The sequence below is a fragment of the Ambystoma mexicanum genome, chromosome 11 (genome assembly GCF_040938575.1).
Source record: "Ambystoma mexicanum isolate Mex_15411 chromosome 11, UKY_AmexF1_1, whole genome shotgun sequence".
Classification (NCBI taxonomy): Eukaryota; Metazoa; Chordata; class Amphibia; order Caudata; family Ambystomatidae; genus Ambystoma; species Ambystoma mexicanum.
The window spans coordinates 1479815261-1479841787 of record NC_090934.1 but is presented as its reverse complement, the minus strand read 5'-3'; the positions used below and the strand labels follow the sequence as shown (position 1 = coordinate 1479841787).

Sequence of the window (26527 nt, the reverse complement as noted above, 5' to 3'; positions counted from 1 at the left end):
TTTGTGAATTTTGGTCCTGTGAATCAGGGGGGTTGGGGGGGGAGGTCCCTGTCTAAGGCTTCCATATCCAGGTGGCTCTCCGGCTGCATCATGTACTGTCATTGCTTGGCCAACAGCCCCCTTTCAGATTGGCAGAGGGCCTATTCCACCAGAGCCATTGCTGCAACAATGGTGTTCCCCTGCTCGACATTTGCAGGGCTGCTACCTGGAGGTCGACGCACACCTTCACGAATTTCTAGTGTGGACAGGGATTCCAGGGAGGAGTCCTGAGTTGGACAGGCAGTGCTACGCAACTTGTTTGAGGTGATTTGCGTTCCAGGGTTAAGTGAGTTTACTTCTGTTGAGCTTTGCCACCCCTCATGGTTGTGTATATGTATTGCTGTGTAATCTTATTCATGAGCAAGTGAATCGAGACATTGGATGGGTGCAGTATGACAGTCTACACAGGAAAGGCAGCTTCTTTTGGGTTAAAAGCAAGACTGCTTTGTAATTTTTAGGGGTTCCCAGTCTTGAGACCGGGAATATTCAGGAGTATGATTCCCTGCCAGACCCAAGCTAGAAAAGTTACATGCAAGTAATATGTTGCTTTTTTAATTGTGGATTTATAATGCACATATGCTGCAAATCGTGTTTCAAGGTGCAAAAAGATTAAGAGGGGGTGGAGAACGGGGATGAAGAAAAGACGGTCCTACTGGGCCCTGTCATTCGGATTGTGCAAGTGCAGTGACGTGAAGTCTGGGGGAAGGGGTGATACAGTTCTCCAGCATGGGGTCTGGCATGGATTCACATGCTCATGAATATTCCCCGTCAGGCTGGGAATCCTCGGTAAAGAAAAAATCAGTATCAGTTTCGTTTCTGATCTGTCTTTCGTAGTAGTAACCAATCACTGATCTCTGCGTCATACTGACCACAGCCAATGACTGCCCTCTACCTAAGCCCCGCCTCTGGCAGCCATCTTCAGATTTTTACCGCACGTTCAAGTGTGCTATTGCTCTCGAGCGTTAGTGCTATTTTTTCACGTTTTTTCTCAAAAAACTTCTATTTTTCGGTCAAAGAGCCTCAAGCTCCACCGTTTCTTCATCCGATCAACGGGGACCCGTGTCTGATTCGTCTACGCCCCTCAAGGGTGAAGATTTCGTCGAGCCACGCTTTTGGAGGACTCCAGAAGTTTCTCAGGCCCATCTCGGACATGGCCCAGGAGAAGGGAAGCTCGACGCCCGGAAAGCTGTTCAGGGTCTGCCCTGGATGCCAGCTTCAGAATGTCTTTAAGGAGGACGAACACTCCCTTTGTCTTTACTGCCTACATGAGGACAAGACGCACGTGGAGAAGGACTGTGCGTTTTGCGGCAATATGTCGGAGCGGACCATGAAGGACCGCCATCAACGTCTCGCCAACTGGCTGGAAGGGAAGAGCCCGTCATGCGAGAAGACGACGACGAAGAAGTCCGAGCGGTCTTCTAAGACCTTTGAGGACGCCCCGGCGACGGGGGTCCAACACAAGTCCAAGCACAGCGAGTCCGCTGGCACCGGGAGCGCCGAACGGTTGGGCTCTACGGGCGCCAGGCAGGGCGCATCCTCCCCGGCACCATCGCCCCTGAGCCAACGCTCTGGTTCGGGTAAGAGGAAGGCCGAGCACCCGGCGAAGCTCCTGGAGAGACCCCGGTCGAGCTCGAAGGCCCCATCGGAGGGGGAGCGAGGCAGTGACCCTCCCCCCAAGGAGAAGGCGGTGAGCGCACCTAAGGTGGTGAAAGCCTTAATCCATCCGGCCAAGGCCTCTATCGAGACAGTCACGGCGGCCCTGGCTCAGTCTGTGGAGGCTACACCAGTGGTGGCGACCTCGGGGGCTCAGTCTCCCTGCCACCGCGGAGGGAGTCCTCTTTTATGCCCATCGACAGGACCCCCGTGAAACCTCCGACGGAGAAGAAAAAGGGGGGGCAGGAGGTAGTCGTGGATTCGGCCTCAACCTCTGAGGAAGAGCTGATCGAAGTCTTAAGCCACGGCGTTGGCGTGGAAGACCAGCCCGTCGGGAGGGACCCCGACGTAGGAGACGACGATAACGTCGAGGGTGCCGACGGGGCCCCTGACCGCCCGTCGGACTCCCCTCAACCAGTGCCGCAAGACAACTCGGCGGCCATTTTGTTGGCTATACAGTCCTTCTGCTCGGAGATAAGGACGAGACTGCCGTTACCACCAGCGGAGGAACCGCTCCCGACGGGGGACCCGGAGCCAGGCCCTTCTGGGAGCCCTCGCCCTAAGAGGAGGATTCATCCTCCACCTCCTTTTCAGCCATTGCGCCCTGTTCAGCCCTCCTCCCCGTCCACGACTCGTGGGGATGATACGGGGACTGACACGGCCGCGACGGGTACGGACGATGAGGTTTATGACGAGGATCTGCCGTCGTCACCTCCCACCCGGGCTCCCCCCGACGAGATCGGATCGTTTCACTCCATGATCGCCAGGGCATCCGAGCTTTTCCAGCTCTGCCCGGAAGAGAAGGAAGGTTTCCTTTATCAACGGCGCAAGGCCAAGAGGAAGACTGTCCTCTTTGTACCTCTACTGGACAATATTTGGGATGAGGGCCTCGCCCTCCTCAAGAACCCATCCACGACGCCGGCTAGAAGGGGGTCGGTACGAGAAGAAGTACCGGGTCCCGGGCGCGGCCTCCTTGTACCTTCGGGCACAGCCGACCCCGGACTCAGTCGTCTCTGCGGCGGCCAGGAAGAAAGCGGGGGGGGGGGGCGCGGCCTCTACGTCGACCTCCCCGCCGGACGGCAAGGGAAAGAAATTCGATACGATGGGACGCAGAGTCATCTTGTCTGCAGCGACGACAATTAAGGCGGCCAACGCCTTGGCTATCGTAGCCCGCTACGACAGGGAGTTGTGGTACAAACTGGGCCCCCTGCTGGACTTCCTACCGGACGACAAGAGGGCTGAAGCCCTAGAGATCTTGCAGGAAGGAGAGGTGGCGTTGGACCACGCCATTACGATTGCGACGGACATCGCTGACACTGGATTTCGCCAGTTGGGCAACGGCGTGTGCCTTAGGCGGCGTGGATGGCTCAAGGCTACTGACTTCCGTCAGGACGTGCAGACCAGAGTCTTGGACATGCCGTGCGACGGAAACAACCTGTTTGGGAAAACAGTGGACGATTCCCTTCAAGCCATCAAGGCAGACACGGAGACGGCCCGGGCTCTTGGGGTTCTCCAGCAACGGCGGCTGCCCTTTCGGAGCGGCGGAGGCAAACAGGGGGCCTCCAAAGGTTCCGGCGGCGGATTTTCCACCTACCGTCAAGCGGCCCGTTCGTCGTCGCAGGAAGCTTACAGGGGACGAGGCAAGTCAGGCGGACCCCGCCGTCGTCGCCAAGAAGGACAAGGCGGCAAAGCCTTGTCGAAGCAGGACTGAACCGGCCGTGGGATCGGGCCCCCACCGAAGCACCCCGGTGGGAGGCCGGCTGGCGAGCTTCGTCAGCGTGTGGGAGTCCATCTCCACCGACCGTTGGGTGCTGGACGCCCTAGCTCAGGGTCACGCGCTCGAGTTTCTAAAGAGGTGCCCGCGCGTCCCCCCTGTGGCCAGGAAAGAACATCACGTCCCTCAACTTCTCTTGGAGGTAAAGGCGATGCTCAAGAAGGGCGCCATCAAGCTCGTCCCAAAGAGGCTTCGGGGCTCCGGAGTTTACTCAAGATACTTCCTCGTGAAGAAGACGGGAGGATGGCATACCATCCTGGACCTACGACGACTGAACAAATTCATCAAGGCACAGAAGTTCCGGATGGTCACCCTCCAACACGTCCTGGGTCAGCTGGAGGAGGGCGATTTCCTGTCGTTGGATTTGGAGGATGCCTACTTCCATATTCCCATCCTAAAGGGACACCGAAAGTTTCTCAGGTTCGTGGTCCAAGGGCGTCACTACTAGTTCAGAGCCCTTCCCTTCGGACTGAGGTCGGCACCCAGGGTGTTCACGAAGTGCCTCGCACTGGTGGCGGCGCAGCTGCGCCGAGAGGGGATCCACGTCTACCCCTACCTGGACGACTGGCTCATCCGGGCGAAGACGAAGGAGCTTGCCGTGGAGCACACGGCAAGGACCGTCCAACTTCTCACGGACCTGGGATTCTCCATAAACTACGCCAAGTCCCACCTGGTGCCCGCGCAAGACGCACTATTTCTGGGAGCGAAGCTCGACAGTGTCGCTTCTGGCTTCTCCGTCGGAGGAAAGGACGAGGGCCATCTTGGGCAAGGTGCAGCGGATGCTGGTTGCGGACGCGGCCAGAGTGAGGTCCATCAAGTCCCTCCTCGGAATGATGTCTTCTTGCATTTACCTCATCCGCCTGTGCAGGCTCCAGATGCGCCCGTTGCAGGAGTTCCTGGACGCGCGCTGGATTCAGACGACAGGCATGGACGAGCGATCCGGTGGTAGGGCACCCGCGCGCATCTGACGGCGGGCATGGACTTCCAGACCCCCGGCCACCAGGAGACAGTGACCACGGATGCCTCCCTGCAAGGGTGGGGAGCGCACACCGAAAATCTGCACGCGAGAGACCTTTGGCTCCCGACGGAGAAGTCCCTCCATATCAACGTCCTGGAGCTCCGTGCAGTGTTTTGGGCCCTCGGGTCCTTTCTTCCGTCCCTCAAGGGCAAGGTGGTGAGGATCTTCACCGACAACACCACCACCGTGTTCTACATCAGGAAACCGGGCGGAACCAGGTCCCCAGCCCTGTCCATGGAGGCGCAGGATCTGTGGCATTGGGCCATCGCCCAAGGGATGTTTCTGGTGCCGTTTCATCTGGCAGGGATAAAAAACACCATCGCCGACGCTCTCGGCAGAGAGCTTCGCTCGTGCCACGAGTGGGAACTACGACAGGATCTAGTGGACCGCCTCTTCCGACGGTGGGGCACGCCCCAGATCGATCTGTTCGCGACGGCGACAAACTCCAAGTGCCGGAGGTTCACCAGCAGGTTTCCCCAGCCGAGGAGCATGGGCGATGCTTTCTCGTTCCCCTGGGAGGGCCTGTTTCTATACGCGTTCCCGCCATTGCTGGTCCGGCTCATCAACCAGCTCAAGAGGTGACGTGCAGGATGATCCTCGTCGCACCTGCGTGGCCGAGGCAGATATGGTTCCCGGACCTTCTGGACTTGTCAGCGTCCCCGTCAATCAAGCTGCCAGTGGACGCGGATCTTCTCTCCAGGGAAGGAGGCGCCATCCTCCATCACGACCCGAAGTCGCTGAGCTTGCAGACCTGGCTCCTGCAGCGTTAGATTTTGGAGGATACGACATACCGGCCGACTGCAGAGAGGTTCTTGCAAAGGCCAGGGCGTCCTCAACTCTTAAATGCTACGGACACAAATGGAAGAGGTTCTCTGTCTGGTGCCATGTACAGAAGATTAACCCTCTACGGATTACGGCTCCCCAAGTACTGGCGTACCTGCTGACGCTGGCCAAGGCTGGACTGGCGCACGCGTCGAGATTCATCTTGCTGTGATCTCCCGATACACCAGAACCACGGGGCGGACGTCTTTGTGGTCTCATCGTCTGGTGAAAGAGTTAATGAAGGGACTGTTCAGATCGTTCCCGCCGGTGAAGGCTCCGGCCCCGGCGTGGGAGCTCAACGTGGTGCTGACCAAGATCATGGGACCTCCGTTCGAGCCTCTGCACTCGGCTCCGTTGAAGTTCTTGTTGTGGAAAACAGCATTTCTTGTGGCCATCACCTCCGCACGACGGGTGGGAGAGATCTAGGCCCTTTCCTGCAAGGCCCCGTACTTGACTTTTCACGACACGGGGGTAGTGCTCAGGACGCACCCCTCCTTCATGCCCAAGGTGCCGTCCGACTTCCACCTCAACGAACCCTTGGTGTTGCCTGTTTTCTTCCCGTCGCCTTCGTCGCCGGCTGAAAGGACTTTGCACTCGCTGGATGTGGCTAGAGCGCTGAAGTTCTACGTGGACCGCACGAAGTGTTTTCGGAAGACGTCACAACTCTTTGTGAACTTTGGACCTGTCAATCAGGGGAAGGCTCTCTCGAAGGCTTCCATTTCCAGATGGCTCTCCGGCTGTATCATGTACTGTCATCGGTTGGCAAACCGACCGCTGCCTGGCCGTCCGGGAGCCCATTCCACCAGAGCGATCGCAGCTACCACGGCGTTCCTATCTGGTGTGCCCTTGCTGGACATCTGCAGGGCTGCTACGTGGAGGTCGACGCACACCTTCACAAAATTCTACTGCGTCGATCGGGATTCCAGGGAGGAGTCCAGGGTCGGGCAAGCAGTGCTGCGCAATCTGTTTGCCTAAGGTGAGCCTGGTGAAGAGGTAAGAATTGCTTAATGTTGAGTTTGATGTAATGCTTAATGTTGAGCCTTTGCCACCTCCCGTGGTTGTGCATGTGTGTACTGCTATGTATTCTTTATTCATGAGCATGTGAATCCATGCCAGACCCCATGCTCGAGAAGGAACAAGTTACTTACCTGTAACTGTTGTTCTCCAGCATGGGTCTGGCATGGATTCACATGTGAACCCTCCCGCCTACCCCTCTGCGGCTCTTCACTTGGTCATACTGCCACTTCACGTGCTGCCAAATCTGAAGATGGCTGCCAGAGGCGGGGCTTAGGTAGAGGGCAGTCATTGGCTGTGGTCAGTATGACGCAGAGATCAGGGTTTGGTTACTACTACGAAAGACAGATCAGAAACGAAACTGATACTGATTTTTTCTTTACCGAGGATTCCCAGCCTGACGGGGAATATTCATGAGCATGTGAATCCATGCCAGACCCATGCTGGAGAACAACAGTTGCAGGTAAGTAACTTGTTCCTTCTCCACACCTTCTCCATGCATGCATCGGGTGTAACTGTATGGCTTCTCCCACCGACCCCACCCAGAATGTCCGGTCACCAACCACACATCCAATACTCTTGTATAGATTTGTGCACTTGGTATGTGCACATGTTTAGTTTTTCCCGGCGCACACGTGCATCAGGGCACCAAACGCCCACTCATCCTTTGTTGAAAATGGCATGGTTTTTGACCTAACACTGCTCTGGTACATCACAGGTCACCTTAAATATTTCTTTGCTTTTTTGTTGGTATAGGTGGCATAGGTTTTGGTATCAATTATTAAATGACTGATCTCTGTAGAATCTTGTCTGGTTTTCATGAATGTTTTATTTTGCTGTACAATTTTGACATTGTTAAGAAGTCTACCCAACATGACCTAAAACAGCTACATTCGGATCCCGTCTGTCAGTGGGCACACACTTTTCAGTGGTGCAATATAAATTAATTCTACATTATTCAGTGGGTGCCAGCAGCTAGATATTTTAGGAAGATATGCTCTTCCATCTGTAGGGAGAATAGCCTCTAATGCCACAACCCAGGTTCCCCCATTGCTGAGGGTAAAAGGTCCTCGCTGCATAGTAGTCATACTTTGCTTGTATAGCATGTACAGGGGCTTTTAAAAGTAATGTTTAAGCATGTTTGTTAGAAAGGTTTTTCTGAAGTTCAAGGGCTTAGCAAAACCATTCAACTGAGACAGTACACAACTCCACTCTTAGTATAAGGCTGTACCACCTGAATATATGTTAGCGTAGACCGAGCAGCCAGGCTTACCTTAGGAGGGAGCGAGGGCTGTAGCGAGGGCTGTAGCAAGGTACAACAGTTGTAGTGTACCAAGGGCTCAATAGAAACACAACCAGAGGTATTATGGAAAATAAAGGTTTATTATAAATACAAGTTGATACTTGGTCATAGAATTATATACGCAATATAAAAATGCAACACAATGCTTTAAAGTTCAGACCAAAGCATAAACCTTGTTTTAGACAACTATTTCTGGGCAAGGCAGACCTTAACAAACACACTTAGTATAGGAAGCCTATTCATGGGGGAGTAAAACCAGAAGTTACTTTTAGCAATACAAGGATAGTAGACCCTAGCAGTTGTGCAGTGACTGTTCAGATATCACTTAGTAAACCAACCTGCAAGTATACTTTTTCAGACCCTTGAATCATTTTCCCCGCCTGAGCCTTGACCTCGCACCAAAATTCTGCAATGATTGGACAAGAGTTCCAGATGTTTCCAATCTCCTTCCTGGCGACATCCTCACCAGCATTATCCATCCATGTTTGGGTACATTATTTTTAGTGTCTTTGGCGTCAGATGCCACTGCAGCAGTACTTTTTGCCACATTTCCCTCGGGTGAATTGGCTGCGTCAGTTTAGTGACATTGCACCACATTTCTTCCCATTGGGGACGCCGTATTGCTTCCCCTAATGTCTCTTCCCACCTCCGTGTATTTCCACCTCATTTCTTCCCCTTGCGAATTCAAGTGCGCGTATAGATTGGATATCAGTTTGCAGGTGCCTGGATCCGTGGTCCTATAGATCTCGAATTTCGTGAGTTCTCTCGTTCCCGCCTCTGCATTAATCGGGGTGGATAGCCAATGTACTAATTGCACATATCGAAACTTCTCCGTCTGTGCAACTCCCAGCTCCTGAACAGTTTTCGAAAGTTCGAAGTGAGTGGTTCTCATACATATCAATTATCTTGATGCAGCCTGCTTGTTTCCAGGAGAGGGAAGCTTTCGGGTCCATCCCCGGTGGGAAGTCGTGGTTCTTAAAGAGTGGCGTGAATGGGGATGGATGTGTCGTCAGGTGTCCCCTCCTCATTGCCGAGTCCCATGCATTGAGGGTGGCACCAATAATCTCACTTATTTTGGTGTTCACGTTCCTGTGTTTTTTGTGCGACCATAACTGGTTCGAGAGTGGGGCCACCGCTATATCTTTTGTCCATTTAGGCTGTGGAAACTCTGCCACCCACTCCCTAATCACCCGCAGTTGTGCTGCTTCGTAGTACCGCTTGAAATGTGGGAGTGCTAGGCCCCCTTTGTTGTTTGACGCTATCATGGCCATTGCTACCCTTGGTGTTTTGCGTTGTCAAACACATGTGGATGTCATCTTGTTTAATGAGCGAAAGAATGATTTGAGGAGCTTTATCGGGAGTGCCTGAAAATAGTACAGAACCTTGGGGAGAATTGTCATTTTCACCACCGAAATCCGCCCCCACCGCGTGGTGGATAGGGGCGACCATACTTGTCAGCTTTTTCTGCAATTGGGAGAGTAAGTTCAGGAAATTTGCTGTGTACAGTTGTGCTATCTTGAAGGTGATTTTTACTCCGAGGCAAGTTGTACTGTTTTGCGCCAGTTTCATCCTTTGCATTTGAGCCAGGTTTGCGATGGTCGTTCGCTCGGCTGTTAGGTTCAGTATTTCCGACTTGCTCTTGTTTATTTTGAGACCCGAGATAGCTCCAAAGGCCCCCAATTCATGCATGAGCGCGGGTAAGGATGTGGTGGGCACGGTTAGTGCCAGTAGCATGTCATCGGTGATGGCCATAGCTTTGTTCCAGCCCCCCCATCTGCAAATCTGCATTCCTTTTATTTGGTGTGGTTGCTGTATCCTCGCCAGAAGGGGTTCAAAGAATATGGCGTAAAGGAGTGGGAAGAGCAGGCACCCTGCTTTGTTTCTCTTGTTTGTACAACCGCCTGAGACAGGGAATTGTTGATGGAGATTCGTAGAGTAGGACCATTATTCGACTTTATCATCTTCAAATAAGATTCCCCAAAGCCCATGCGTTCCATCGTCCGGAACAATTGCGACCATTCAACTGGGATCGAACGCCTTTTCGGCATCCATCGCTACTAGTATTGCCCTTGTGCTTGTGTGTTCCGCCTTCTCAATGTGGCATACTCTCCTAGTATTGTCTGTTTGCCTTGCAGGAACGAAGCCTGTCTGGTCTGCATCCACTAGTGATGACAGGTGTGCTGTCAGTCTATTAGCTAGGATTTTGGTGAAAAGCTTTGCATCCAGATTTATCAGAGCGATTGGTCTATAAGATTCATAGACGGTGTGATGGTTCCCCTGGACTTGAAGGTGTTAAAGAGCGCCGTAAGTCTAGGGACCAGCGAGGTACGGAACCTATTGTAGAATGTTTCTGTATACCCTTCTGGGCCCGGTTGTTAGGCAGAAACCTGTGCAGTTCCCTCTGGGACCACTGCAAAAGATTTAAGACTACAGGTGTTTGGTAGTAAACCCACTTGTTAGCAGTCTGTACCACACAGATTCACTTGGTAGCTGTGGCTGAGCAGTCAGACTTCCCTCAAGAAGAGTTAGGCAGTATACAGAGTATTCACAATAGGTCAAGAGCACATAATAGAACAAGTAAACACTGACCAGGGCTGGGTGTAAAAGATATAATTATTTAAAACCACATCTAGAAAAACACAGGCACTAATAGTAAGCAATTCAAAAACACGGTCACTAAAAGATATACACTCCCTTAAAAGAATTAGACAAGTGTTAAGTAAAGCGCCACTTATTTTCAGACAGCGGTGAGCACTTAACGTAGATGGCACTATAATAGTTCGTTTTAAAAAGGGAGAGAAAAGCAGAGAACAAATTGACAGATCCCAACACTTTTACAAGAACATAACAAGAGAGGAAGGCAAAGTAAAACCGTGAATTCAGAGTCAGTAGGCCGGATCCGCTTTAAGAGGAATCGAAACGAGATGTGTCCAAGGTGACACGGTTGCAGTGCACAAAAGTCTTGTAATGGTTCAAAAAGGAGTTGGACTAAAGAAAGGGACCAGTTAGAGGGTCAAGGCGGCCAGCCCAGTCCAGAAGGTTAAGGAGTTATTATTACCTTGTTGAAATCTTTAGAAAGGGAGGCCTGGCGGACACTGTACCTTAAAGTGGTGAGAACGCTCCAGCGGGGGCAGTTATTCCTGGCAGCGGTTGCAAGTCAGTGCTTCGTCCGGGGGAAGAGAGGATCTCATCGTGGAGGAAGACAGGAGTCCGTTGCACTGCCAGGGAAGAAACCAGCCGCTGAGTTTCTCAGGTGCAAGGAGCGGTCCGTTGATTCACGGTTCAGTGGTGAATGGCTATCCGGCCGCCGGGGTGCTTGGCACGGGCAGTTCGACCACAAACCGGTCTGGGGTGCGAAGAAAGAAAGGTAAACTCTGCCCACCAGTCAGGGGAAGAAGCCTCTCCAGCCGGGAGATCTTCTCTGTTGTCGGGAAGTGGTGAGTCGGTTCCGCAGGGCTCCACAGGTGGTGTCGTCGTGGTAGGTCGGCTCAGCTTCTCCCTTGTCGGATTCTCAGGTCCTGTGGTGACTTCTGAAGTTCCAGTCCCCAAAGCCCTGCTTTTATGCAGCATACCCCCATTCACTCATCCTAGCTGTCAATCAAACATGCTATGTGGTGAGCCGGCTGGCTCACCACTTGGGCCAATCACACGAGTGCGACTTGAGTTACCAAGGTAACTCAGTCCAGGGTGCCTAAACCCCCTCCCACATCCCCTGTGGTACCCAGACAGAGTGGCACCACTTTTGGAGGCTTCTGTGGAGTCTATGGTGGGGTGTCACTGACACCCCTGTGTTACTGCACGGAGGGTGCTGTGTAACACACATAGTAAAAACACATGAGACCCTATGGAGTAAAGGACCCCATAGCCCATAAAACACATTACCAGTCAAAGGAATACCATAAATCATGTCCAAGAGTTATGTTATTTTGCACTTATATAGCACCTTACATACCATTGGTATGGTCTGAAGGCGCTGGTAGGTTGAACGCCCTTGGGAACCGAAGTTCAGATCAGTAGAGGGAGAACGGAGAGTCAAAAAGGTGCGTGTGAGCACCGGGTATGTGTGCAGCTCGTGCAGTACACGTGTAATAGCTGCTTCTTAGCAGTAGATGTGGTTGTTTAGAGATCAGAAGAATGTGTTCGTTCTGGCAGGATTTATCCGGAACGGATGTGGCTGCGTTAGGCCTGAGGAACTCCTTGCTGGGGTTGTGATACCAGCAGTGCTTACATAGAATGATGTGGAGTAAGCGGCGGATGTTGGTATGAGAACAGTTATACCGAATGGTGTCATAGTATCTCTGTGTTCTAGTTGAGTGGTGATGTAAGGAGAGAATACGCGTGGTGGTGTGATATGATGGGTTATATGCTCTTTCAATGAGCACACTTCTAAATGCAACTTTCCCAGAGAGGCTACTGGGCGAACTTCTAAATACAATTTTCCACAGAGTTTTATTGGGCACACTTCTAAATTCAATTTACCAGAGAGGCTATTGGGCAGAGGGCTATTGGGTATACTTCTAAATGCAATTTTCACAGAGCGTCTACTGGGCATACTTCTAAATTCAATTTTCCGGAGAGGCTATTGGGCACACTTCTAAATGCAGCTTTCATAGAGGATATTGGGCACACTTTTTTAAATTCAATTTTCCACAGAGAGGCTACTGGGCGCACTTGTATAATAAATTTTCAAAAGGCAATGGGAGCAGCTCTAAATTCTATTTTCTCGAGGCTATTGGGCACACTGCTAAATGCATTTTTTTACAGGGCGTCTATTGGATACACTTCTATAATCAACTTTCACAGAGGGTATTGGGCACACTTCTAAATGCCACTTTCACAGCGAGGTTATTGGGCACACTTCTAAATGCAACTTTCACAGAGTGGCTATTGGGAACACTACTAAATTCACAGCGAGGTTATTGGGCACTCTTCTAAATGCAACTTTCCAGAGTGTGTATTGGGCATACTTCTAAATGCAACTTTCACAGAGGGTCTTGGGCACACTTCTAAATTCGCTTTACCAGCGAGGCTATTGGGCACATTTCTAAATTCACGGAGAGGCTATAGGGCACACTTTCTAAATGCAACTTTCACATGCTAACAATCACAGTTCCATGTAGATGCGACGCAGGCCAATATTCACAATTCCATCAAAGTGTGGACATGCTGACATTCACAATTCCATCTAAGAGCGGACATGCTGACATTCACAATTCCATCTAAGAGCGGACATGCTGACATTCACAATTCTATCTAAGAGCGGACATGCTGACATTCACAATTCCATCTAAGAGCAGACATGCTGACATTCACAATTCTATCTAAGTATGGACATGCTAGTATTATGGCACTCTGTTATTGGTAGGTAAGATAGAGTGGCAGGGGTTTTCTGGAGTAGAGTTATTGCTCTATTCCCCACTCATGCCACACTCCCGGTTTTTGTTGGTGTCTGTTGGCTTCCTTGGCGTCCCCTGCGGACACCTGCAGACACATCTTGGAGCCGCCAATGTAGAAGCCTTGGCAGGAGGAAAAAACAAACTCCAGAAATCCAGCAAAGCTGCTGGGGGACTCACTAGGTTAGGAAATTCAGCCTAAAGAGAATTCTCCCCAACACCGGTGCTTTATTCTAAGGTAATTGCTTAATGGCCTGCATCACTTCCTCCGGGCTAATATCTTGATCTAATGCTTCTCGGGCTTCTTCCGACAATTGAGGCAATGTTACGCCCTGAAGATATTATTCCTGATCCCTGTCGTTTGGATTGCTGGTGCTGTACAACGCCTGGAAGAAGGTCCTCATGATCTTGCTCATGTCATCATTAGTCGTTTTCCGGATGCCGAGGGAGTTCTGCAGCGCTACTATGGTTCTCTCCCTCGTCTCCCGGAGCTGCCGGGCAAGTAGTTTATCTGCCTTGTTGGCAAGAATGTAATACTTTTGTTTCGCCCGTAGGAATGCTTGACCAATTCTCAGAGTTTGGAGAAGCTCTAGTTGACTCTGAATGGGCTGTATCGCCCGGTTCTTCACTCTGCTGGGGTTGGCCGCAAACTCTTTCTGTGCATTTCGCAGTTGCCCCTCCAGGTCTTGTTTCCACTGCGCCAGTTTATCTCTTCTAGCTTTCATGGCGATTATCTCTCCTTGAAGGACTGCCTTAAAGGCGTCCCACACAGTTTCCTGCGAGTTGCCCCCCCTTATCATTTTCGGGAAAGTACACCTCAATTTTCCCCTGGATTTCTTCACCCAACACAGGATCTTGCAGTAACTCCGTGGGGAATCGCCAGGCCCACACCCCGCCCCTCCCAGTCTTGAGTGCTATGGATGCTATTATCGGGGCATGATCTGAAAGGGCAATAGCTCCTGTCTCCACCTCTCCAATTTTCCCTATTAGATCTGTGGATGCCCATATGTAGTCTATTCTCGATAGCGAGTTATGGACATGGGAATAATCTGTAAAACCCGGTGTCTCCCCGTTCTTTGCTCTCCATATTTCGTGAAGGGAGAGGAATGTAAATGCTTCTTGCAGCGCTTCCGAGGGGGACTTTGATCTGTCAGCGGTCCGGCCTGTTCTGTCGCGAGTGGGGTTCCAAGCAAAGTTCAGGTCTCCAACTAATATAATATCTACCGTCGCAAATCCCTCAAGTGCTCTTAACATGTTCATCAGAAAGGGTTCCTGGCCCACATTCGGGGCATAAACGGAAGCTAGGGTGATTTGTCTCCTCTCTATTGTAATGTTCAGGAAGATGTATCTCCCTTCCTCATCAGCCTTTTGGTCGTGGATCTGTGCTTTCAGTGTGTCCTGCACTGCCACCAAGACCCCTGCCCGCTTACCTTCGGCATTAGATTGGAAGACATGCTTCGCCCCCTTTATCCTAACGTGGGTTTTGTCGCTCTTCTTTATATGCGTTTCTTGGTATAATTAGAATGTCTGCTTTCTGCTTCCGGGCCTGCCCGTCCAATTTGGCCCTTTTCATGGGAGTGTTCATGCCCCTAACGTTCTGCGAGAGCATGGTCACCGGGATCTTGTTTATCGTGTCCGTCCTGAGGTTGATAGTTGTGTGCTCCGTGTCCTTTTCGCTCCTTGCTGTTGCATCCGGTGCTCTACCAGTGCGCCATCCTGCCGTTCTGTTTTAACATGCCCTCCCAACTTTCCCCCTCCCTGAACCCATGAGGTTGGAGCCGGGTTACTACATGCCCTGGGACGAATTGCCCAGTGCTCCCGGTTCGGGTTTCCCCTTATTAAACCATTGTGGGGAGTCCTAGTCCCCACTAGAGATTCCATTTATTCTTTCATGTTCTCCTCTCTGGCCTGCTACTGGTCGATCGGGCAGATCCTCCATTTCGTTTAATTCCGGTTGTCATAAAGTCAATTATTCATACTTGTTTTGAACACGATGGTTGCTTAATACGCCAATTGTCTCATCTGGGCCTTTTCCTTGCTCTTCTTGTGAACCGTAGTCCACCCGTCCTGCTGATCTAGGCCTCTGTACCTCCTTTGGGGTTTAGCTTGGGTAGCCTCTCCTCCATTCGATATGCCGAGTATCTCTTCGCCATCCTCACAGGTGGTTATCCTATGTTGCACTCCCTCCCAAGTGAATAGGAGGCCAAACAGGAATGTCCATTTATATTTCGCTTGGGCCGAGGACAGGTGACACACTACTGGTCCCATCTTTCTTCTCTTGATAAGTGGACTGAGCCAGTTCCTGGTACAACTGCACTTCTCCAGCATTGGATCTTTCATGGATTCACATGCTTAGAATATTCCCCGTCGTCAGACTGGGACCCCTCGGTACACATATATAGCCTTTTCCTATAGGAAAACTTCCGACACTTTTGTGTCCTATCTGTCCTTTTATTACCCGCCTACGCATGCTCCGTAGGCCGTCCCATTATAAGAGGCCCGCCCCCGCGGCTCCCCTTCAGATTTCAACCGTCTCCAAAGTAGTGGGATCTCCTTGCGTTGTCTTGCCATTTTGTACAAGGTTGTATACCTGGAGTTGGAGTTAGAGAAAATGTCCTCCATGTCAGGAAAAGCGCTGTTCCGTCCATGCGCGACGTGCAGCTTGAAAAAAGTTTACGAGGGGGACGGACATATGGATTGTATATATTGCCTCCACCCTCATCATTCGGCCGATAACTGCGACATATGCAACGGGTTTTCTCAAAAAACCCTCAAAGACCAGAGTCGACGGCTGGTGGCATGGCTGAATGATGGAGCGGGGGCATACCCCCCTTCGGAGGTAGGCTCCACACCATCGGCAAAAACATCACGCCGCGCTACCTCGTCGGAACCACCGGCGAAGAAATCTCAACCGACGGATTAAGAGTCATCTGGGGGTCACTCAGCTAGAGACTAAAAAATCATCTTCATCAAAAAAGCATGAAAAGGAAAGGCGGAAATCCTCCTCGGGCGATCATCGATCGACCACGAGTCGAGAGTCGAGTAAAAGCAGGCCGAGTGTGGAAAAGGCGGGACCGCCTAAACCACCTGCTAAGTCACTGTCGTCGACGGCGGTCCAGTCATCGGCCCCCACCCTGCCACTGACGCCATCCACCGTCTCACCGACAACGGCGGCGACGATGGCCTCGTAGACGGGGGTTCTACAGGAGGCCTGGAGGCCGGAAGTTTTTGATCCGATCCCCCCGGATACTTTACTACAAGAACAGGCTGTGTCGCTGTCCTCGGAGGACGAGCGCGAGAGAATAGCTGGCCCAGCAGACCTAGGGCTACGAGTGGCCGACAAGTCGTCGACGAGGGGACCCGGTATACCGGTATCGACCCCTCTTCTCAATCCTCAATCTGTTTTGTCGTTGGAAATTCTGTCCACGCTTCAGTCCTTGCTACAGTCGTTGGACCAGAGACTACCTCAGGCAAACCTGCCACAGTCACCCGTCGACGAGCCGGGCCCGTCCCGTCCACCACGCATCTACGCACGCCAATCTCAGCACTGGCACAAGAGGAAGGTGAACTGCCAGATTCGGAGTCCGACAGCGGAGCCATGTCGGATATCTCATCATCCCCCTCCAGGGATCCAACCTGGGAGTCAGAGGTGGAGTTGGAAACCCCTAGAAGCCCAGCTCACCCGTCCCCTCCAGACGACATTGCTTCATTCCATTCTATGATGGAGAAGGCGTGTAAAGAATTTGGTTTGTCCCAGGAAGAACAGAAAAAGGATTGTTTTTTGTTCTTACCATATGGGTAAGAGAAGGTCTGTGTTCTCAATACCAATATTAGACCACGTGTGGAAGGAGGGGTTGCAGACAATGCGTCACCCTTTTTCAGAGCCGGCAGGCAAGGGACGCCTCAAGAAAAAGTTTAAGGCTCCAGAGTCTACCCCCAAGTGTTTATCCTCCCACCCAACGCCAGACTCGGTGGTGTCGGCGGCAGCGGCCCAGCACAAGTGCACGACTCCGCCTGAAAACGAAGCGGGACACCAAGATGCCTTTGGCAAAAAAGTGCTATCCGTGGGAGCAACCACAGTAAAGGCCGCAAACTCTCTGGCGATTGTAGCCAGATACGACAGAGATGTGGCACAGGCTAGCTCCGTTGCTTGATAATCTTCCGGAAGAGCATAGGAAGGCAGCGATGTTACTTGTCAGAGAGGGTGAGGAAGCCTCAAATCACGCAATAAACATCGCGGTGGACCTCGCTGAGTCAGGTTTCAAGCAAGTCAATAATGGGGTCGTATTACGACGACAGTCATGGCTTAAGTGTACCTACTTCAGGCCAGAGGTACAATACAAACTATTAGATATGCCTTTTAAGGGAGACCTTCTATTCGGTGAGAAGGTGGACGAAGCCCTAAAGGGAATGAAAGTTGACTCGGACACTGCACGTTCATTGGGTGCCCTTCAGAGTGGCCGAAGCTACAAGTCTTTTCGTCCCTTTAGAGGGGCTTCTGGTAATTCCAGATTCTCTGCGTCTGGAGACAGATCCTTTGGCAGGTCGGCTTACCCCTCCCAGGGATACAGGCGTGCTTCCCAAACAGCGAACCGACGCCGTAACTTCCAGACGTCCAGGAAAAGACCATCCTATCCGTCGTCGTCAAGAGACAAGCAAAATAAAGATCAGCAGTGACATACAACACACCGTTCTGGGGGGGAAGGGTGTCGGCATATGTCGACGGATCAATGGGTGCTGGACACTATAAGAAACGGACACGCTCTACAATTCAAACACAGCCCTCCGCACATTCCACCTGCTTTCACCGCTCATTCCCATCTGAGGATACTGCAACAAGAGGAAACACTCATGTTCGCAAAGGGCGTGATAGAATTAGTTCCAACATCACAGAGGTCAAGGAGTCTACTCAAGATACTTCGTCGTAAAAAAGCCAAACGGCAAATGGCGTCCCATTTTAGACTTGCGCGTTCTCAACAAGTCCTTAAAGAGCCTAAAATTCAAAATGCTCACTCTGCAGGAAGTGATCCGTGCCGTTCAAGAGGGGGATTTTCTAGCGTCCCTGGATTTACAGAACGCGTACTTCCATATTCCAATGTGTCAGAAACACAGAAAATTCCTGAGATTTGTAATAGGGCGGACTTGCAACCAGTTCGCGGTTCTTCCCTTTGGGCTCGAGACCGCCCCCAGAACGTTCACGATATGCCTGGCTCCAGTAACGGCCTGGCTAAGGAAGCAAGGCCACCATGTATACCCATACCTCGACGACTGGCTGGTAAGGGGAATCCTCCCCAGCGTCGACCAACACAAGTTTACAAGCCACCATGCAGCTTCTACAACAGCTGGGATTCGCCATAAACTTAGAAAAATCCTCTCTGCGGCCATTGAGAACACTGGTATTCCTAGGGGCACAGTTTGAGACCCAGTTAGGGCTAGTGAAACCTTCTCTCGACAGAACCTCAAGACTCAATCAGCTGGCGAGCCGACTACGTCGAAACACCAGGCTCTCAGTGAGAAAATACCTTTCAGTCCTAGGGGCCATGGCATCCTGCATCCATCTGGTGGCAAACTGTCGCCTATTCATGAGGCCAGTCCAGGAATTCCTCGCGGACCGATGGACGCAGGCACAAGGATCGTGGTCGGACAAGATAACCATCGACGACAAGCTTTTTCGGACCCTTCAGTGGTGGCAGAATTTCCACAAAACGGTGTACCCCTACAGGAACCAGACTTTCAGCGAACCATAGTCACGGATGCGTCCCTAACTGGATGGGGAGCTCGCATGGGTGCTCTCCAAACGGATGGTCGCTGGTCTCCAACGGAGTCACTCCTACACATAAACGTGTTGGAGCTCAAAGCAGTACGATGGGCCTTGAAAGCATTCCTACCACACATCAAGAGATTACGAGTACTGACTGACAATACAACGGCCATTTTTTTATCTGAGGAAACCAGGAGGGACGCGATCAAGAACTTATTCCATAGAGGCCCAGAAAATATGGCATTGGGCACTAAAGCACGAAATTTCCATCGTGGCTCACCACCTCCCGGGAGTGAGGAACTCGCAAGCAGACTCCCTCAGCAGAAGCATGGCCCAGATACACGAGTGGGAAATGGACACAGTTCAACTGATGAAAGTGTTCGAGAAATGGGGTCACCCCCCTCTGGACGCCTTCGCGACCAAAGACAACAAGAAATGCAACCAATTCGAAAGCAGATGGCCTTAAGAGGGTTCAATGGGGGAGGCATTCTCCTTCCCATGGACGGACATGTTCCTTTATGCTTTTCCCCCGTTGCCCCTCATACGGAGGACAATACAGTGGATACGCAGATACAATTGCCGGGTAATTCTAGTGGCACCATACTGGCCGAGGCAACCGTGGTTCTCCGACCTGCTTCACCTGTCGCTGGAACATCCTATAGCGTTTCTGAGAGTCCCGAACCTACTATCCCGGGACAAAGGCACGTTGTGGCATCACGACCCGGACAGTCTCAACCTTACAGCCTGGCTCCTGACTTTTCGGAGTTCGGTGCTTTAGACGTTTCGGAGGATTGTCAAATTCTGCAGGCGGCTCGAGCCCCTTCTACGAACAAATCTTACACCTATAAGTGGTGGAGGTTCTGTGAATGGTGTCGAGGACAACAAGGCCTACAAACGTTGGTGATGCCGGAACAAGTTCTACCTTACCTGCTCCTCTTGGCGGAAAGTGGTTTATCCTTCACATTGATAAAGGTGCACCTGGCGGCCATCTCGAGATTCACGAGGAAGAGGCAGTCGTCTCCTCCATTTAGCGACAGACTTGTGAAACACTTCATGAGGGGTTTATTTCGAACTTTTCCCCCGGTAAAACGTTTCCCTCCAACTTGGAGTCTCAACACAGTGTTGGCAGGCTTAATGAAACCGCCTTTTGAGCCTATGGCCACGTCCGACATAAAATTCATATCGTGGAAGTTGGCATTCTTGATTGCTATCACATCAGCTAGGAGAATCTCGGAACTGCAAGCGCTGGTCGTAGACCCGCCATACTTAAGATTCTTTAAGGACAAAGTGGTCCTGGCAACTAATCCGACGTTCGTCCCAAAAGTTCCTACAGTGTATCACAAACACTCGTCCATTGTTCTCCCTACTTTCTTCGCGACACCATCATCGACGGCAGAAAAAGCTCTTCATACCCTGGACGTTAAGAGTGCTCTGATGCTCTGAAATTTTACCGACATCGTACACAGGAACTCAGGTCTACTCGACAACTGTTCATCGCAAATGGTCAGTCGACGAGAGGAAAAGAAATCTCTAAACAGGGATTGGCTCGATGGGTCTCATCGACGATTGTGTTTTGTCACTCCAAGGCCAGAAGGCCACTGCAAGGACATCCTAGAGCTCATTCTACAAGATCAACGTCGTCCTCAGCAGCATTATCGGCAGGAATTCCACTGACGGACATATGCCAGGCTGCGGCATGGTCAGTGCCCCACACGTTTACTCGCCACTACTGCCTTGCCAGGCAGCATGCGGACGAGGTGCAGATGGGAAGAGCTGTCCTGCGCCATCTGTTTCAGTAAGGTAAGCTCCACGCTGTGGTGAATCTGTTTTCTACCTTTTGATAACAGTATACTTTATGTGGGTAAGGTTATATGAGTTAACTTATTCCTACTGTACATATGCATTGTGTAGTATGGTGAGGGTATATTACATTCTCACTGCCGTCTCAGGTGTTACTGCTATACAATCTATTCTAAGGATCTTTCATGTGAATCCATGAAAGATCCAATGCTGGAGAAGGGAATAGTTCCTTACCTGTAACTCCATTTCTCCAGCATTGGTATCTTTCATGGATTCACATGCGCCCGCCAACCTCCCCGGAATGCAATGTATTTGATTGTTAAGTTTAACCCTTCCTACTTTGGAGGGGCCGAAATCTGAAGGGGAGCCGCGGGGGCGGGCCTCTTATACTGGGACGGCCTATGGAGCATGCGTAGGCGGGTCCTAAAAGGACGTAGATGGGATACAAAAGTGTTGGAAGTTTTCCTATAGGAAAAGCCTATATATGTGTACCGAGGGGTCCCAGTCTGACGACGGGGAATATTCTAAGCATGTGAATCCATGAAAGATACCAATGCTGGAGAAATGGAATTACAGGTAAGAAACTATTCCCTTCTTGACCATTCACTCTTATTGGGGGGCCTGTCGAGCTTTCCAAAGGATCTGCTCCTTCTGCACGTACGAGGAGACTGCTACATGCACGTCTCTGGGTCTCGCTCTCGGTTCAAGTGTTCTCTTAGGCTCCACTCTGTGGAGCCTGTCTATCCCCACCCTTGGTTCCACCGACTCAGCCAGGATTTCAGCAAACAGTTGTCACCGTCATTAGATCCGCCTCGCCTATGGATTCTTACAAATTCTTGATTCTCACATTGGATCTCCTTGACCTGTTTTCCAGGTCTTCGCATTGTTCAAAGTACATTGTCGTCTGCGCAACCCTGTCCACCAGTTCCTGACTTTAAGGAGTCTTCCTCCATTTTCTGTACTTTTCTCTACGGTATCAGTCCTCTCTCCAAGTTTGGCTACGTCCTGCCGGATTTCCTGAATGGATTGTACCATCTCTCCCCTCAGGATTTTAAACTGCTCTTGCACCAAGCTGAGTAATTTTGCCTGGAAACCTTTAAAGCAATTTTGCATGTCCTCCTTACTCATCGCATTTCTCTCCCTATCTCCTTGTGATGAGCTATGGCTGAGTGGGGGGAATTCTTCAGTTGCGGTTGTAGAGTCGTCTTGTGCCCCTCAGAGCTGCCTCAGGCTCTTTCGTTGTTTTCTCTGCGGCGAGGACTGTGATGTGGATTTTGCCTGTGTTTTAGACATTAATGCACCTCTCTGGTCTTGGCAGGGCTAAGTCCAAGAAGGTTTTATAGGGGTGCACCTGGAATTTGGGGCGGGGGGGATGTTAGCAGTCTGCTGGGGAGCTCATGCAACTCGCCGCCCATGCCGTAGGGTACTCTAACCCTGGGAGTTACTGAATTGTCTCTTTATCTTCAAGCCATATGTATTTGCTCTGTGGGGGATGGAGTCATTACTTGGTAGTCACTGGGTTCCACCGCTCTGGCATATGGGGAGGGATCCCTGGTGCTGCGCTTGATATGGGAACCCAGCTATGCCAGCACGCTCTGTAACTGGCCGCCTTCTTTCTAGCGAGCCCCGTCTGATGGGTCCCCCAAGTGCGCGCTCACTTTCTGTGTGGGAGGGGGGGGGGACTGGTCCCAAGCCGCTGCGGAATGGTGCTTGGTATGGCCTCTGCCACCGGCCGTGGCCTCAGGTCATCGCTGGATCTGTGCTGGCTGTTGCGTTGGGGGGGGGGGGGGGTGTTTGTCCCCAGTGCGGGCGGGATTAGGCCTCTGTGGGGCTGGTCCTTCAGGCGCATCGCGGCTGTCTGTTGGCCGCCCTTGGAGTCCTTCGCCTCCAGTATCGTGCCCTCTGCTGCCTTCTCTCCGGGCCTCTTGGCTCACTGCGCATCCTCACGGTTACTACGCTACCCGGGGGTTGCTGGTTCCCTGGGCGGTGCACACAAAGCTCCCCGCCGTATTCTCAGATTTATTCACCTGGGGTGAGGGGGGCAGGCCCCCTGGGCTGCTGTGCTGGTAATGTCTGTGCACCTCCCGGCCGCACCAGTGTCCTCAGAGGGCCCCTCCGCCGCTCCCGAGGGGGCTTGGGGAGGTTGTGGGGGGGAGGGGGAAGAGTCAGCTGAACGAGCTCTGCTGGGCTTCTGGGCATGCCTGGGTGTCCTGTCTTCTCTGCTCCGGAGTCCCCGCGCTGCCGCTCCCACTGCGCTGGTTGGCCTCCCACGCCGATGATCCCACTCCTTTGGTGCCGCGCCCCGATGTGGCATTGGGATGGCGTTAGGCTTCGTTCTCCTCACTGCTAGCAGTATACTAACCGGTCATGCTGCAGGTAACCGCCAATATGCCCGATACGCTATGTTGAAGTGCTTGTTGCTGCGGCCCTGAGAGGAGAGACGGTCAGTCGCGTTGTCCTTCACCGGCCGCCATCTTGGAATCCAGCATTACTTTTTTTTTTTTTTTTAGAAGTCACAACCAATTCACAGGTGAGTAAAATGACCTTCTGTATACTCTTCAGAATAGAGCAACACAAATTCAAGGTAAGTAAAAACTTTTGTAACTGCTCATTCAGTTACTACCAACTCATTTACAAGGAAGTAACATTTTTAAACACTTGTTTCTTTAATCAGCAACAGGGCCAATCCTTGGAATTGCCTTTCCCTTATTCCTGGAGCAGGAGTGTTCTCAGTGGCAGAAGGTGGGACACTAGGTCTTTAGTATGCAACAGACAATTCAGGAAGGCACAGAAGTAGCAACAGTAAGTTCCCAAGGAAGACAGTTCAAATAGGTAAGTATTACACTTGAAGAGGTTGAAAGGGTCCAGGGATTTCTGAGAAGACACCCTAGGAGGATGCCAGCAGTGGACCTGGGTGAACTGGATGAGAGGACTCACAATCACAAACACCCCAAAGCTGTTCAGGAATCACAAAGGGTTAAGGTAGGTCATATCCCAGCCAACACAGTACCTCAGCACAGAAGAAGAGTTGCAGCGGGGGAGACTTCAGGATCTGCAGCCAAAAACCTGGTAGATGGATTCCTTTGTCAGTAATAGAGGACTTTGCAGCAGGATCAACGGGGAAGGCTCGAGGCAAGAGTTTCTTTGCGGCTGGATGTGGCTCTGTGGTTTTGGCACCCTTTTCAGGAGCCACAAGACCATCGCTGGTCGGATTCTCCTCAATTGCAAGGTCCAGCACTCTGGTGGGACTTTTCAGAATCGTTCACGTCTCTGGATGCCACCAAAGTTTAATCTATTCCAAAGACCATGCATTGCCCAATTGCTCAAGGTCCCAGGCTTTTGGGGTTTTGCAGTCCTGTAAGGTTGCAGTACTACGTGGGGTGGCCAAAATGCAGGTGATTTTGAGGCCAATGGACCTCACTAGGCTGCCAGTCTTTTTTTGGAGTTCCCCAGGTTGCTTGCGGGTGGAGGGGGGACAGGGTAACAGGCTCCGGTTACACAGCAGGCTCTCCGGAAATCAGCTCAGCCATGGATTCTTAATCTTCCATTTCAGATTCAGGTCTAGTAGTTGACTACTGCTTCAGCTTCAAGGATTGGACTTTTATGCAAGAACCCAGCCAATCAAACGGACATTCAAACTGGGGGGGGGGGATTCTCGCAGGCAGGCTGGAAGACAAAGGGCTGCAGAGTTTTGGACTCCCATCAATTCCTGCTTTCAGATGCTCTGGGTCTCCCGCCAAAGATAAAAATTGGACAAAGGAATTTCCTGCCCTGGAGGGCAGGGTTTAGAGCAAGAAGGGACAAGAAGCCATGGGTGCCTTTACTGCAGCTGTGAAAACAGCCTGCAGTGTGTGCACAGATTTTGTAAAAAGGTTCACTGCCACCAGCCATTTAAGGTCGGCTTGTACCTGTAACAGAATTGTTAGTGAGAAAGGGGATACATTGCATCTCCCAGCACTTCACATAAGGTGGGGTGTGCTGGTTTCACCTAACAACAAAATGTAGAAGGGATGGAAATAGCCTTTCTACCCTTGGTAACTTTAGTTCTCTCAAGGTTAGCCAGAGAAAGTAACAGGGGAGCACCACAGGACAACCCTGTAACAATAAAATGGTATATAGAGGATACAATTAAAAGGACACTATGGAGAGTCTTAAAAATGACACCCATAAAAACAGTGAGAGGATATGTGCGTTTGGAACAAGGTTCCTACTCACTGAGGTATAGGGAAAAATAATTACCAGTCGGCAAAAAGTTCTGGGGTTCTCGCAAGTGAGGTAGATTTAGCTCTAAAGTTAAAATCTTACTTAACCGTCTGACCCATGGGCGGTCCCAATTGTGACACTAAACATTGCAAGCATAAATTACTCGCTCTGTATTTAATTCTTTATTTCAGACTTGGATTCAAGATCTCCTGGCTCTCTGATCCACCGTTGAGTGACTCCGCCACATATACACCTAATCATTTAAAAGGCTTTTTGCTTGGTTCTCATGTTCAGCAGCAAAACATTGTAACACAGTTTTGCATTAAATACTTGTATTTTAAGCAGAATTCTACTGTTTTCTTAATGCAGACGATTGTACAGAGGACCTGCTCAGGCTTCACGATGAGGAGATCATGCGAATGAAGGACCATTTTGAAGTTCACAAAGAGTTGTTTGAAGGTGTGCAAAAATGGCAGGAGAGCTGGAAACTTTTCTTGGAATTTGAGGTACTGTGTGCAAGTGAAAAACCAGGGTGGAAAAAAATTATTGTATCTTTATTTTTCATTTACTGCGTTCTGTTGAACCTTCCATGAGGGTCATACATTGGCTTTTCCTTTTTTGATCACATCTAATTTTATTTTGCCAATGTTTGTGACATTTTTCTTTTAGCAACTTTCCCGCAGTTGATTTCAATGGAACACCAGCATATCAGTCTGTTTTCCCGACACTCTAAAAAAGGCTCAACGCAGAGACAAACCACTTACCTGATCATCTTAATTATTTTGATGGGCACTCGTGTGTCATAAGGCTACCAGTGCAGGCAGAGTTTCTTCCATTTGCATGTGTTTTTATTATGGAGAATTCTCATGTCTGTGCTAATTCCCTTCAACCTTAGAGACCCCCAGCTCTTTTGCTGGACATTAGGACTTATTTTTAACCCTGGAGTGAGTGAGCCCTTTTTCTCACTCTTTTGTGTTTTTGACCTGATTTGGATAATGTTTCCTTTTGTTTTAGTCTGACCAACTCCATAGGCATCTACTTTTTGTATGGTAACACACAGCACCTTCAGTGCAGTGTCGCAGAGAAATCCTTTAGATTTCTCATAAGGTTTAAATATCTTTTTCTTGCGTGAACTACTGTTCTCAAGAATACAAAGTGAAATTGACTTTACTTACCTTTTTTCTCTTTGTAGGTCCAGCACACACCATCTTATGTGCTGGTGGGTTACTTGGTAGCCCCTTTTTCCTACCTACTCATGTGATATTTTTTGTTACCCTGGTGGCAGTGGTTTGTCCTACCATTGTGCTTTTCTACCGCAGGCTGAATCCCCAGCTGCAGTATAGCACCTGTGGGTGACCACTTTCTCAAAATGGCCCCAGTCTTTTTTTTTTTTTTTTGCCATTTTCTTTGTGGTCTTTATTGGGTTTTACTCTGCACGCCAAACCAGGTTTGAGCCCTTTGTTTGTTTTGCCTTTGGCGGGCTTCAGTACTGAAACCCGCTTCTGGCTCCAGTGTCTGGAAGGGCAGGAAGTGAGAGATTCCCGAAACTCCCCTGCCCTTTTGTTTTTAGGAATGCCTAAATGCACCCAGTCCTGATAGGCTGGTGTTCAGGAAAGCCACCCTGTTCTGAGTGACAGCTAGGCTGTGCATGAATGGGAGACACCTGCATTAAAGGCAATGCTTCTTTGACTGAAGTCAACCACTGGAAAGAACACCCCGACGACAAAACCGTGAACTAAGCTTGCTG

At 50.8% G+C, this 26527-nt stretch overlaps 1 protein-coding gene across 4 annotated transcripts in view; it reads left to right on the top strand.

The window, feature by feature from the left end:
- PRC1 (protein regulator of cytokinesis 1) overlaps positions 1–26527 on the top strand; it is a 626832-nt gene that overhangs the window by 260591 nt on the left and 339714 nt on the right. For all 4 annotated transcript variants that reach the window (XM_069625201.1, XM_069625203.1, XM_069625202.1 and 1 more), the window contains exon 8: positions 25150–25286. In XM_069625201.1, coding sequence (XP_069481302.1) covers positions 25150–25286 — 137 coding nt within the window. The remainder of the gene's footprint in view (positions 1–25149; positions 25287–26527) is intronic.